At 34.6% G+C, this 13,621-nt stretch overlaps 2 protein-coding genes across 2 annotated transcripts; both read right to left on the reverse strand.

Annotated features, from left to right (window-relative positions):
- Window positions 1-3,490: 3,490 nt before the first annotated feature.
- LOC110033258 (zinc finger protein ZAT5-like) lies at window positions 3,491-4,331 on the reverse strand. Its single transcript, XM_020737183.1, has one exon. The coding sequence runs from the start codon at window positions 4,198-4,200 to the stop codon at window positions 3,601-3,603; it is 600 nt and encodes a 199-aa protein (XP_020592842.1). The 5' UTR covers window positions 4,201-4,331; the 3' UTR covers window positions 3,491-3,600.
- Window positions 4,332-7,871: 3,540 nt separating this feature from the next.
- LOC110033269 (RNA-binding protein NOB1) lies at window positions 7,872-10,936 on the reverse strand. Its single transcript, XM_020737196.1, has 4 exons — window positions 10,474-10,936; window positions 9,113-10,257; window positions 8,527-8,646; window positions 7,872-8,169 (listed from the first exon to the last, which is right to left on the reverse strand). The coding sequence occupies exons 1-4, from the start codon at window positions 10,811-10,813 to the stop codon at window positions 8,026-8,028; spliced, it is 1,749 nt and encodes a 582-aa protein (XP_020592855.1). The 5' UTR covers window positions 10,814-10,936; the 3' UTR covers window positions 7,872-8,025.
- Window positions 10,937-13,621: the final 2,685 nt, after the last annotated feature.

Here is a 13,621-nt window from a genome sequence, read left to right on the forward strand (position 1 = left end):
TTCTAAAATTTCCCCAAGCCTTCCCCTCGACATGTACTTTATCCCTACCCACAAATATTAAAATTTGGATATTTATTTTAATAAAATTTACATTTTCGTGGGAATAAATGTACAAATTTAATTTGGGACTTTAATATGTAAATACAAATGAATTGAGTGATATATATAAATAAGTGTGTAAAAAGAACTAATTCTTCTAGAACAACACAAGTTTTATTTGTAAAGTAGTGCGCGTTTGATTCATTTCTTAAACAAGCGAGTCTAACACGAACAATAAAAAATTTGAATGAGCCGAACACAAATAAGTCTGGGGCTCGTTCAAACTCAACAACTTTACCCTAACATATATAAATATTCCCAAAAAAAATAAATAAATTATATACATATATAATTGCATTGACTAGCCAAATTTTAGTTTGGGAAGCCACTTTATCTACTCCTTCACCCAATTCCACTCCCCAATTCCACTCTAAAAAAAAAACCTTGCTTTCCAATCCATGTCTTTACTCAAATTGCGCTTCATAAATCTAACCTCATGTCGGCCGCATCCGAATAGCATAGGGTTCTCTTCTCTTCCAACCCCCTTCTTTCGCTCCATTAACATCACCCATAAATATGTAACCAAAAATTTGAACCATCATTTTTTTCGGGATTATTTACATTCCAAACATCCATAATATTTAATTTAATATTTTAAGCACCAAAAATCTCAAGTACACCATTTTAACCGCTCAAAATTTTGACGCAGAACTTCATGAATGAGTTTAGGAGGGTAATTATAGTGAAAAAAGCTGTTAAAATATTATTTTTAAAATTTAGATGATTAAAATATTATCAAATCTCCAGAAGATTTATTAGTAGCGAAGGCATGCCATCCCCAGAAGGCCAATCGGGAAATACGATATCGACAGTTGATGATTCTTCCTTATAATAGCAGAGGAGTGGCGGAGGCGGAGGAGAGTCTGACAAGACGGTGGTGAGGACAACGAGCATATCTTCACAGTTGAACATCTGGTCAAGATGTGGGCTCCTGCCCGCGTAGCAATGGAGGAGTTGGACGATGCCCCATAGGGTAAAAGTATCGCGTGGTTGAAACACATCATGGTGCGGTCGTTAATGATGATCAAGCAAAAGGCGGAATGGATTTTTGAGCTTTCAAGGGTTTCTTTAGTGATGCAGGTTGTGGCCCGTGGCCGAAGGTCCTCATGAATCCATCGAAAGTAGTCCGGGCATGTTGGCACCGGCGAAATGGGGTGTGGAGGTGGAGGAGGATGGAGAAGTGATGTTGGTGGTGGTGGTGATGACGGTTGAGAGGCTGATGTTGTATGTGATGTTTGGTAGTTGTAATTGAAATTTGTGTAAAAAGTGCGCAAAAAGAAAATGAAAAATATAATTGTTAATTCTCTCATTTTGAGAATTTTATCTTAAAAATTATATTCCAATAATTAAAATTAAAATTTTATTTTACTTTGTTTATTATTCTAAATTGTTTTTAAATTAAATTTTCATTTTACTTATAATTGGAACTAATAAAGTTTTTCTCTAAAAAAAATTAGTTTTTAATTATAATTTTGATATAGGAGAATTTTGATCACTTAATAATATTCATATATAATAGGCTTCAATTGTTTTAACAATTACAGTAGTTGAGAATTACATATAAAAATATGATAGTTTATTTCTAGATGATAACAAATCATAATCCTTACACAAAATTAATATATTTATAATTAAAGGAATTTTTGTCATTCTTGTATAATAGTCCGTTTAAGGCAGTTTATTTGCTGAGGTGTGTTCTGAAAATGCTGGATGAGGCATTTGGAAATCCTGATGCGGTAGCGTTGCTTTAAAAGTTATATTAAATGTGAGTTACATGCTTGACCCCGTGGCTCGTGTTTCTTCATGATCCTATTACTCGTACGGCCCTCTCAGTGCTTACCTCTCACTGCTGCCCTCTCTCTCGTGTTTCTTCTGCCCTAGGTAATGCGTCTCTCGATCGCTCCTTTCCCGTACCTCTCTCGAGTGACAGCGGGTTGTCTTTCTCCTCTCCCTCTTCCCTCCGATCACAGGTGAATACATGTTGCTTCCTCCTCTCCCCTTCCCTCCGATCTTCGGCTCTTTGTTTGTTTATTGTGCTCGTCATCCCTTTTTTTTTTTTTGGTGGAATGATTTTCTCTTTGCAATTTGTGGCTTTCGCATTTGTTGTTTGAAATGAGAATTTGGAATTTGCGATTTGTGACTTTTTCTCTATGATTTAGAATTTTGATTTTGTGGTTGAATGTGATATGAAAAGGGATTTTATCTTTACCTTTGATGTTTGGTTGTGAATTTACAAAATAACTAAAAGGGGGTGCTTGATTTGTTGATAGCAATGTGTCAAGTGCTCTATATGTAGTAGACCCAAATGAAAAATAAGGCATGAGGTTTTATCTATATCTTTGATGTTTGAATGAAAATTTGAGAAATGGCTGAAAGAAGATGTTTGATTTGTTGATAGCAATATTTTGTGTGCTTTGTATGTAACTGCATCAAATGATAAAATTTGGATGGTGTTTTATATTTACTTTGATGTTTGTAAGAGAATTTGAAAGTCATTGGTGCTCATTTGATGCTATAAAAGTCCTCTGTCGAGAAAATATTACTTCCTGCAAGTCCAGACGTCCAATAGTTGGCGACCACGTCATAAAACAACTCATCGGCCAACAAGGTGGCGGTCGGCGGTCGACCGTCCATTTTTTTGTCACTCTAAGCTATCACGTACCTCTTAGAACTCCAACAATTTTGTCTACCAACTTCTGTTGAAGAAATAGAATAAGGGGCAAATTTGACGATGCCCTTGTTGGTTTTTCGATTGTTCGACACGTGCGTCACACACCCCTTCGCTGGCTGCCTCCCACCTGTGAGTCCGTCGCTGAACAACTCTATCTTCGGTGGAATTTTTCTATTTTATATCTCTAGAATCTTAATTTGACATAATCAACTTTTCTACCGTAACAAATCACACGCCGACCTCTCTATTTTTCTCCATGCTCTTGATCTCAAGCATGGACCACACATACAAAAAGAGAAGCGGCAACCATTTAAGAACCACCCAAAGCTTTCTATTTATAAATCAACCCCTCTCATTCATCCGTTTTTCAAACTATCCCTCAAATATAGGAATACATGTCAAAACTCCAACCTCTATTTTTCACTTGTATCAAAATCTCAAAATTTAACCGCGTGAAACGTCTAAATACATCAGTTCTATGTTTCAAAAAAATCAGTTGGATGACTAATTTATAAATAGTATTTTTTCAACAAGTTCGCATTTAACTATCCCAAATTAGAATACACAACAAAGACTCCTAATTGGTGGTGAAAATTCTTTAATACTAAAAACAATAGAAATAAGAGGTAAAGTGAGAATCATAAAAGAATAATATAAACACATTAAATTTCTATTAAATTTTATAGTAATTGTTGCCAAAACTGCAAAAATGATCCCAATGAACAATCAACAAAGCAAAATCACCAAAATATGCACTTAAACTAACAACAAACTTAGTTAAAATCTCTCTCCTTTGCTTCCTCTCCTAACACTTTTGTGTCGTTCCCTTCTTAATCATCGCAAGGAGGTGGAAGATTAAGATCTAGATAAAATCTCTTAAAATTCTCCTTCTTCTTCGTCGACTCAGCTGAAGTCGGTAAGCGGTGCTTTCGCATATGTCCGCCAAGAGCCTGACCTGAACTGAACTCCTTCTCGCAGACCCAACATTTGTGGGTTTTAACCTCAATCTTGGCTGGCGAAGAGAACGAGTTAATGCTCAATTGAATTGAATTTACATTCATCACCTCCGACACAAGGGGAATCGAAAGCTTAAGTTTTTTATTATGGCTGGCACGATGTCCACCAAGCGCCTGGTGTGAGGAAAAGCACATATTGCAATCCCGACATTGGTGGACATTATTTCCAGCATTGTATTGTCGGCTCGTCATGTTCACTGCCGTGGTTGCTTCGTCCATTTCGTTGGGTTTTGGATTGTAGCCACCTTCAGCAAGGAGTAAGAGGCAATTAGCCATGTCTTCTTCTTCCTCAGTTGTGCTCTCAGAGATCTCCGCGGAGGGTGTTGGAGACAATATAGAGGACACTATAGGGGGCAAAAGGTGATTCCTTTTCCGCTTGGTTCTCTTACCTTTCAATTTGGTGGATTCTTCCATTGATGGGTAAGAAAACAACCTGCGTTCAGAGAAGTGAAAGGTGAGGAAGAAAGGGCGGTTATACCTGTACCTGTTTCTCTGGTGTGCTTATTTGTAGGTCCCAGAAACGAAAAATGGATCGAAAATTTGATGTGGGCGGAATGAAACCATAAATACTTTAGTAAGCACAAATGAAAAGGAAAATGGAAGGAAAGTTTTGCGGAGAAGAACCGGCTTGACGTGAAGTTAGGGTTTTTTGTTGTGCATTCTATTTTAGGATTATTACATACAAATCTCTAAAAATTTTAATATTTATAAATTAATCATCCAATTTTTGTTTTTGAAATATTTATAAATTAATCGATGTATTTACACGTTTCACAATTAAATTATTTAGAATTTGATGAATTGAAAAATATGGGTTGGAGTTTTAACATGAATTTCGATATTTAATGGGAGAAATTGAAAAATGGATGAAAGAGGGGGGCTGATTTGTAAATAGCAAACTCCGGTTGTTTATGGTTGACGTTGTGCAATGCTTGAGACCACAAAGCGAGGTGTGAGTTGTTTCAGTTGAAAATTTAAACTTTATCAAACAAAGATTCTATAGAAATAAAATAGAACATTAATTTTTGAAATATATTAATAAATTTGATACGTCATCAATAAATTTTCAACATCTTACATGAATCTCGAGATATAATACTGATCTCGAGGTAATCTTTCGAGCAAAACACTTTCGATACTCAATTCAGAGTCAACTGGAGCTATAATTTCTGCGAACTTATTGCCCGACTCGACGAACTAACCTCACAAAATGTAAGAAGATAAATAATTTCTTGTAAAAACATCACGAACAAATAAAAAAATAATAACAAATGTGAATATTTTCATAAGTAGACTTCAAAATGCCGTGCTTAGTGTGCTTGGTACCCCAAACAACAGGCTGCTTAATGGCCCAACACTTGCTTTCTGGAGTAATGGGCCATCAGTGTTGGCCCGGTCAGACACCACGACTCACATAATTCTGAAATTGACCCCAATATAAACTCCTAACTCGTCGGCCAAGCCCTCCCCTCAACGAAAAATTATTCAATACGGATCGGTCACCGCATGCAGCTTGCGAGCGGTGTCCGATCCGGACAATAGATCACCTGACCTACGGTTCCGATGTATTTCGGTGGGCCCCACCGATTTTTTTTAAAAAAAAAAGGAAATAATCGGGACCGTAGATCACAGTGATCTACGGTCAGGATCGGACACCGCATGCAGAGATGCATGCGGTGTCCGCACGCAATAATTCCTCCCCCTCAACATAAGCTTTATCCCTACCCTCGCATATTAAAATTATGATATTTATTTTAATTAAATTTACATTTTCATGGGAATAAATGTACAGATTTAATTTTGGACTTTAATATGTAAATACAAATGAATTGAGTGATATATAAAAGTAAGTGTGTAAAATGAACTAATTGTTCGAGAATAACTCGAGTTTTGTTTGTTAAGTAGCGCATGTTTGATTCATTCCTTAAACAAGCAAGTCTAACAAAAACAATAAAAAATTTGAATGAGCCGAACACAAACAAGTCTGGGGGCTCAATCAAACTCAGCTACTTTACACTATAAGTGCATTGACTAGCCAAATTTGAGCTTGGGAAGCCAGTTCTCTACTCCTTCCCCCAATTCCACTCTAAAAAACCTTGCTTTCCAATCCATGTCTTTACTCAAATTGCATTTCGTAAATCTAACCTCATGTCGGCCCCGTCCGAAAAGCATAGAGTTCTCTTCTCTTCCAACCCCCTTCTTTCACTCCATTAACACCGCCCATAAATATGTAACCAAAAATTTGAATCATCAACTATTTTTGAACCATCCATAATATTTAATTTAATTTTTTAAGCACCAAAAATCTTAAATACACCATTTTAACCGCTCAAAATTTTGACTCAAAACTTCATGAATGAGTTTAGGAGGGTAATTGTAATGAAAAAAAATTGTTAAAATATTATTTTTAAAATTTAGATGATTACAATGTTGTCCAATCTCCATAAGATTTATTTAGTAGCGAAGGCATGCCATCCCCAGAAGGCCAATCGAGAAATACGATATCGACAGTTGATGATTCTTCCTTACAATATGAGAGGAGTGGCAGAGGCGGAGGAGAGTCTGGCAAGATGGTGGTGAGGACAACGAGCATATCTTCACAGTTGAGCATTAGGCCAAAATGTGGGCTCCTGCCAGCGTAGCGATAAGGAGCTGGACGATACCCCATAGGGTAAAAGTATCGCGGGGTTGAAACACATTATGGTGCAGTCGTTGAGGCAGTATGAATTTTTGAGCTTCCAAAGGTTTCTTTAGTGATGCAGGTTGTGGCCCGTGATCGAAGGTCCTCATGAATCCATTGAAAGTAGTCCGAGCATGTCCGCACCGGTGAAAAGAGGTGTGGGGGTAGAGGATGATGGCGAAGGTGGTGATGAAGGTAGAGAGGCTGGTGCTGCATGAGATGTTTGGTAGTTGTATTTGGGCTGGATAGAATGGGCTCATTGACCTCTGGGTTTGGGCCTATAATCTCAATCTTGATCCAGTTCCATGAACATAATATGGGTTTCTTCTCCTTATTTGTGTAAAAATGAAAAATATAGTTTTTAATTCTCCATTTTGAGGATTTTATTTTAAAAATTATATTCCAATAATTCAAATTAAATTTCATTTTCTTTATTTTTTATTTTAAATTGTTTTTAAATTAAACTTTCATTTTACTTATAATTGGAGCTGATAAAGTTTTTCTCTAAAAAAAAATTAGTGCTTAATTATAAATTTGATATAGAAGAGTTTTGATGACATAATAATATTCATATATAATAGGCAGCAATATTTTTAACAATTAAAGTAGTTGAGAATTACATATAAAAATATGATATTTTATTTTAAGATGATAACAAATTACAATTCATACACAAAATTAACATATTTATAATTAGAAGTATTTTCGTCATGCTTGTATAATAGCCCGTTTGGGACAGTTTATTTGGCGCGGTGTGTTCTGAAAACGCTGGATGAGACGTTTGGAAAGAAAAATATGGGAATCCATTGGAAGGTTCATAAAGGAAGAGATGAACCAAGTAAGCCCGAGGAAGCCATTGAGCTCTGCTTGGAATCAGTGGGCTGTCACTTCAAAGGGAAAGGAGAGAGACTATCTCTTGGAATCAGCAGAAATGGAGAGCAGCAAGTCAGAACCTCGTTCTCTGCAGCCTCCTTTTAGCAGTGGGAGCTCAGTGAGTTGCTCTCTGAGAAGATTAATGGCACAAACAAAGTGGCGGAGAGTTTGATGAATAAAATCTCAGGAAAGAGATTAGGTTTTGTGTGAGAGTTATGGGGTTTGTTAAATAGACAATTTCTTGCATAGAAAATGTGGCATATATGTAAAATTTGAAATTTAGGTGTAAATACATATGAATTAAGTGGTACGTTGTAATATTCTAACTTTTTTTCTTTTTTTTTAAATTTAGTAAACTTTTGAATTAAGTTGTTGGAGTGAGGATTAATGACATCTGATATGTGATATGCAACACTTGGATGGTATAAATGTAAAAGTAAACTTTAGGCGTTAGATATGTAAATCTTCCATATACATAATATCAATGTGCAACAAAAAGATGGGCTTGTTAGGAGAAGAAAAATCATTGCACTACAAAATTTCTTGTTTGATGTAATAAAAATACTCAACAGAGCAATTTCTTCTCACAAAAAACACAGCAAACGAGTGCTTTCAATTCAATAAGACCAGTTAAATAAACCAGAAAAAAAAAACAAAAGAAAATAATTTTCAATAATAAACAAGCCTCAATGCTTACGTGAAAAATGATTATCATTAGGGTTTCTCTTTCCAGTAAACAGTGCAAGAGCTTTCCTGACCGGAGGCTTCAATGGGGCTCTCTTCTCACTAACATTAGAGAATATGTCGTCCGAACATAAGAAATCTTCATTCTGTGAAAAAAAAAATCAAAAGCACGTAAGCAAAAAAGGCTTCTAATGTTCTCTCTCAAATGTGCAAGAAATAAAGAAGCATTTGCATACATACCACCCAATTCCGATGCATTTACATATCTAACAGCTACACATTTGCTTTTTTACATTTATACCGCATCATCATCCAAATCTTTCATATCACATAAAAAAATTACTACCATTTTAACTTTTATTAAATAGAGAAAAAAACCTTTGCATACATAGGTAAGATGACATATATATAAAAATTGAAGTTTGGGTTTCAGATATGTAAACGCATAAGGATTAAGTGGAATGTATGTAAATCTTCCTAATAATTATAATAATAAATTTCACCTTGTTGTTTGGCTTGTTCTTCATTTTGGGGTAAAGAAGCTTGTGAGGGAGTTGATCTTCTCTCAAGATTAGATTCTTTGTGATAGCATGCCTTCCACCTTGTGGCAGGGGAAGTGAATACTGCAAAAAAAAGTGAATTTTGGAAAACCAATTACAATGATTATATTAAAAATTCAAGAACATGAATGACAAAAAAAGAGATTGAAGTGGATTCCAAACAAACAATTAACAATTAGTCATGACTGTTTCATTTCCATTTCCAACAGCCATTAAAGGGTGAGAAGTTTCTTCTAGCAAAAAGCTTACAACAGTTCATGACTGTTTCATTTCCATTTCCAACAGCCATTAATAAATGATATAGACCCTAGTTTTGCTGTTTGTTTTAAATGAACTACATGAAACCAAGCTTCCAATCATGGTAGTGCCAACATAGGCCACTATATATTTTAAGAAGTGATTTCATATCCAAACTTTTCACCATTTCATAGAAATATAAAACAACCAAATTATTAAATAAAAACACATAAATTTAAACTGTAAATGCATGAAAGATACCATAATGAAGAAATCAAAATAAGAATTTTACCTTTGTACCACGAAGAATAAAACGTTGTCTACGAGATGCAAGGAGAACGCCATTCTCACCGACAGTCACAGATACCTTGCGTAAGGTGCCACCATTACCACACTTTGGGCAAAAAATTTTTCCAATTTCTCGAGTTACATTATTGCAAGCATGACATTTTAAAACCCACCTATGCAGTTGTCGAATCTGCATTCCTCCCGGTGCAAGGAGACGGAGACCAATCTGAAGAATAACATTTTGCATGGCATAATCACTGGTAATGCAGGCAACTGTTGAATCTGACAAAGATCTCATCATCCAACTCTGCTCACTGCTAACATCATCAAATAATGATGTATTCATACCGCTATCACCATTACTAGAAACTTCCAAGTTTTCTGATACATTTTCACAAATATCATTTTCATTTTCTACATTATCCAAGCTATCTTCATCAATTAAACTAGGGACATTTTCCTCTTCTTGTGGAACCTCAGAATTATCAGTACCCAGTGACATTTGCTCAAAATCTGAACAAATAATATTCCCCATGGATTTACTGTTCTGCAGCTCATCTTTTTTAGATGGCTCATCTTCCCCTACAGGATGTTCATTAACCATGGCTTCCAATCTTGACTCCCGTCTCGCCTTTCTTTTCAAGTACTTCATGTGAGTACTGCGGCTAACAGCAGGGTGCCAATCATCAACATTATTAATATCCTCTCCATTGGAAGCATCAACACCATCTGCAACCATCTTTTTTCCAGCAATTTTGATTTCCCTCTTAGGAAAATTATACTTTCTGGATCTTAAAACAGTCTGATGTTCATTCTGCTGCTCTGTAGGCTTGGAAGAAGCTTCAGTTGCCTTAATAATATTATCATCCAGATCTTTCAAAGGAAGAATCCTGGAATCCCCCATTAATCCTCCCTCAGAGACTTGCTCAAGAGCCTCCCACTCAGCTAAATTGGGCACATTATCACCCCATCCAGGCATTTTAGCCTCTGGGAGGTTTTTCACATTGACCACATGAAGCAAGGGTGGGCTGTCCCTAAGATGATTGGTTCCATGGATCTGAGCTTCCAACATATATGTTAGAGCTATAAGCTTAAGATCAACATCTGATAAAGTGTGCAAATCGCCCGTCTCCCTTGCAAACTTGACAACTGCGTAAGTATAAAAATAGTTATTTCAAACGAATTCGTGAAACAAAATTCCAGCATATCATCTTCTTTGAAATAAAAAATAGATTAAAAGCTTCACAATCCAATGAGCTGATCTGATAAGTTCCAAAAAGTTAATATCAAGAATAAATTTAGAAAACACATCATAACTATCCAAGAAAGTTTCGATGCATATATACATAGGCTGATAGGGCTAACTTTTCTTGAGGGCGTCAGCAGAGGGTTCCATAGTCTCGACGAAGAAAGGAAGGTGAGCGAGTCTCTGACGAGAAACCGGATCCCTAACCTCTTCGACAACCTCTCTCACCGATACGAACTTATCGGCGTAGCCTGAGAGCTTATCGCCGTGTATTATAGCGCTGGCATCCACAACGGCAACAGAAATGCCCTTGCTCGATTTGCAGTCACCGAAGACGTTGCTGGGCAGAGGAGAGGCGGGTGGGGGTTTCTTTTGAACTATCGTGCTCCAGCAGGAGGCTGGGGCTGACTGGGGAGGACAAGCGTCCGACGGAGCAGAAGGAGGCGGCGGCGGTTCCATCGGCGTTCGCAGGTGGAAGTTGAGGGCGGCGAAGTGCGTGAGAGGAGAGGTTGTAGGGTTAGGGTTTCTATCGACGAAGCTGATCGCGCGAAAGAAACAGCGGCTATGTAATTATCCCAACAACTTAATTTTATATCTGGGTGTGTGTGTGAATCTATCTATCATATATACTTTGCATTTGATTTATTTGTATTAACTTAATAAATAAAAAATATATATTAAAATTTTTTTATATAAAATTAAAAGTTCTAATTTTTTTCTTAAATTTTAAAATTTAGAATAAGTACTTTTTTTTTAATATAAAACCATTAACAAATAATTATATAAATTAAAATAAATAAACAATAGAATAAATTTTAAATTGACATCTATTTAGTTTATACCAAGTAAATAAAATAGTATATTTTATATTGCAATCAAACAATAAAAATAATTGTTAACAAATAATTTTATTAAAATAAAAAAATGTACTAAATTTATATGCATATTGATATTAAATTATAATATGCTACTATAAAATATAAAATTAAATAAACTTTAGTTAATCGAATCTTATTTAAATAATGTATTGTATAAGCATTTAACATATTACTTATTGAATAACAACCCAACTTGTTCTTGTACATTAATTATAGAGTTGGACTATGTTCAAATTTGATTCATTTTACCCTCAAATTTCGAAAAATTGTTCAAACCTCTTTATTTGCTAATTTGATGAAATATTATCGAATATTAATTGAACCAAGTTCGAGCTATTGGCTCATTTAGAGCCCTATGCATAATACAAATATCTCCCAATTGTGAAAACTAGAATAGGGACATTTACATACAGGCAATGATTTTTATTTATTTACACATCTAAACCCTAAAATTTGATGCTTATACTCGTAACGTTTGGTGCCATAGGACTATACATGAAAGCTTGTATTTTACTTTTAAAAAGATACAATGATGATATATTTACGTGATATTAAATTTTTGAGTGGTATACATATAAATATGAAAGCTTAGGTGTTCAATACACGAATACATAAGAATTGTGCGGTATGTATGTAAATGCCCCAATAAAATATAATATTTACTTCTTCAAAATTCATTGATCAGGTAAACCTGAAAATAGTGAAGTTTAAAAGATAACTTCAATTTTGTTACTCATCCTCAAAATTTCTTCTTGTGTAAATTTTTTTGTCTTAAGAATTTTGAGCTTGTTTAGGATGGTGGTCTTTATTTCATCAATGTGGAACCATTCATTATAAAAAAGTGGTTTTCCTATTCTAAGCCAACCAAAGGCAATGAAAGTGTTATTCTCGAAGGCCTTTGTTTCAACCAAATTATATAAATTTATTCATTCTTGTTGAATGTAAATGATCTCTGATAATTTGCTAGTAATAGAGGAGCCTTTTTGCGTAGTAGTATTCTTCTTTTCTCTGGATCTTAATTCTCATTATGTTCCATACCTAGTAATCACTTATAACTAGAAACTTTCTTCTTAGAAATCTTGTAATAGTTTTGTGTATAAAGAAAATTATTTTTTCCTAACCCAACATTTTGGTGCTCCTTTTTTCCTTACCAATTTTAAGGAGAGAAAACATTGAAAGAAGTTAAAGACTATAGAATTTGCACTTAATAAAACACCCCCATTTAACACTCATTCTAAGTCCTTATTGGAGCAATTCATAACGTTGATCATCTTGTTCACCAAACTTAAATGACGTACAACAACAGTTAATTTGCCTTTGCTTCCTCTGTTATACTCACAATTAATGCTCCCATTCTCATCTATTTTATTATTTCTCCTTCACTAGTCTACTCCTCTTCATGAGACTAATAACTGTATAAATGAGACTTGACATACAAATTCTATAAAACTCTCTTCTAATCCTAAAGTCATTCAAAACTATCCTATTTCCTACACTTGTAACATTGGGTGAGATATACCTTCATGGGGAGGAAATAAATTTCATTTGCAAAAATCTAATTGGAGTATTAGGCCATCTTGAGACTAAATTTAATTATTGGTCAATTTTGAAAGGTCTTAGATTTTTTTTAATGAAAGGATATCACAAATTATCTAAGACTTATGAGAGAAAATTTTGGATTAAATGTAATTATTCCTACATTAAATTTATCTCTATCAACATCAAGCCATAGCTTATCCATGGCCTTATTGACTTTCCTATCTTAAGTAAATTTTACTAAACTGTTCTTTTTGATGTTAATGTCACAGTTAAGAAATACTTATATTGTAGATGGTGCTAATTATTTTAGATCAATATATATATATATATTCTTTATATTTATATGTAAATTTAAATCATCGTAGCTCGTGGTATGTTATTTTGTGTTTTCAGTAACATAAGATTGTATAGATTGAATCAAACATCATCCATTTATTTTTCTAATTAAATTAAACACGCCCATTACAAGCCAAACATATATCAAACATGAACAAAAATATATAAATCGAGCCGAACACAAATACATTGTTCACAAACAATTTCGTACCCATCAATTTCAAGCAAAACTAACTTCAAACCAACCGAACACGAACCAAGCTCAAGCTCAAGCTCAACTCATTTACAACCCTAATCCTCACAAATTAAAAGCCTTGGACCCACACCTTGAAGTTACATTACTTTAATAACATTAATATTTCAATTTTCATAAAAAAACAAAACAAAACTTATCCAAATTGCAATTAGGATCGAGATATATATAAAAAAAAATAATTCATGCATTTCTGATTGGCTTCAACAAAAAACACCATGTAAATTACAACAAAAAAAAAAAAAAAACAAGAAGGAAAAA

The sequence above is a fragment of the Phalaenopsis equestris genome, unplaced genomic scaffold (genome assembly GCF_001263595.1).
Source record: "Phalaenopsis equestris unplaced genomic scaffold, ASM126359v1 Scaffold001116, whole genome shotgun sequence".
NCBI classification, from domain to species: Eukaryota; Viridiplantae; Streptophyta; class Magnoliopsida; order Asparagales; family Orchidaceae; genus Phalaenopsis; species Phalaenopsis equestris.

Coding starts and splice junctions, on each gene's coding strand:
- LOC110033258 (XM_020737183.1), bottom strand. CDS start 4,200: ATGGAAGAATCCACCAAATTGAAAGGTAAGAGAACCAAGCGGAAAAGG.
- LOC110033269 (XM_020737196.1), bottom strand. CDS start 10,813: ATGGAACCGCCGCCGCCTCCTTCTGCTCCGTCGGACGCTTGTCCTCCC. Junction 8,647..9,112: donor TTATTCTTCGTGGTACAAAG/GTAAAATTCTTA, acceptor TTTTTTTTGCAG/TATTCACTTCCCCTGCCACA. Junction 8,170..8,526: donor AGAACAAGCCAAACAACAAG/GTGAAATTTATT, acceptor TTTTTTTCACAG/AATGAAGATTTCTTATGTTC.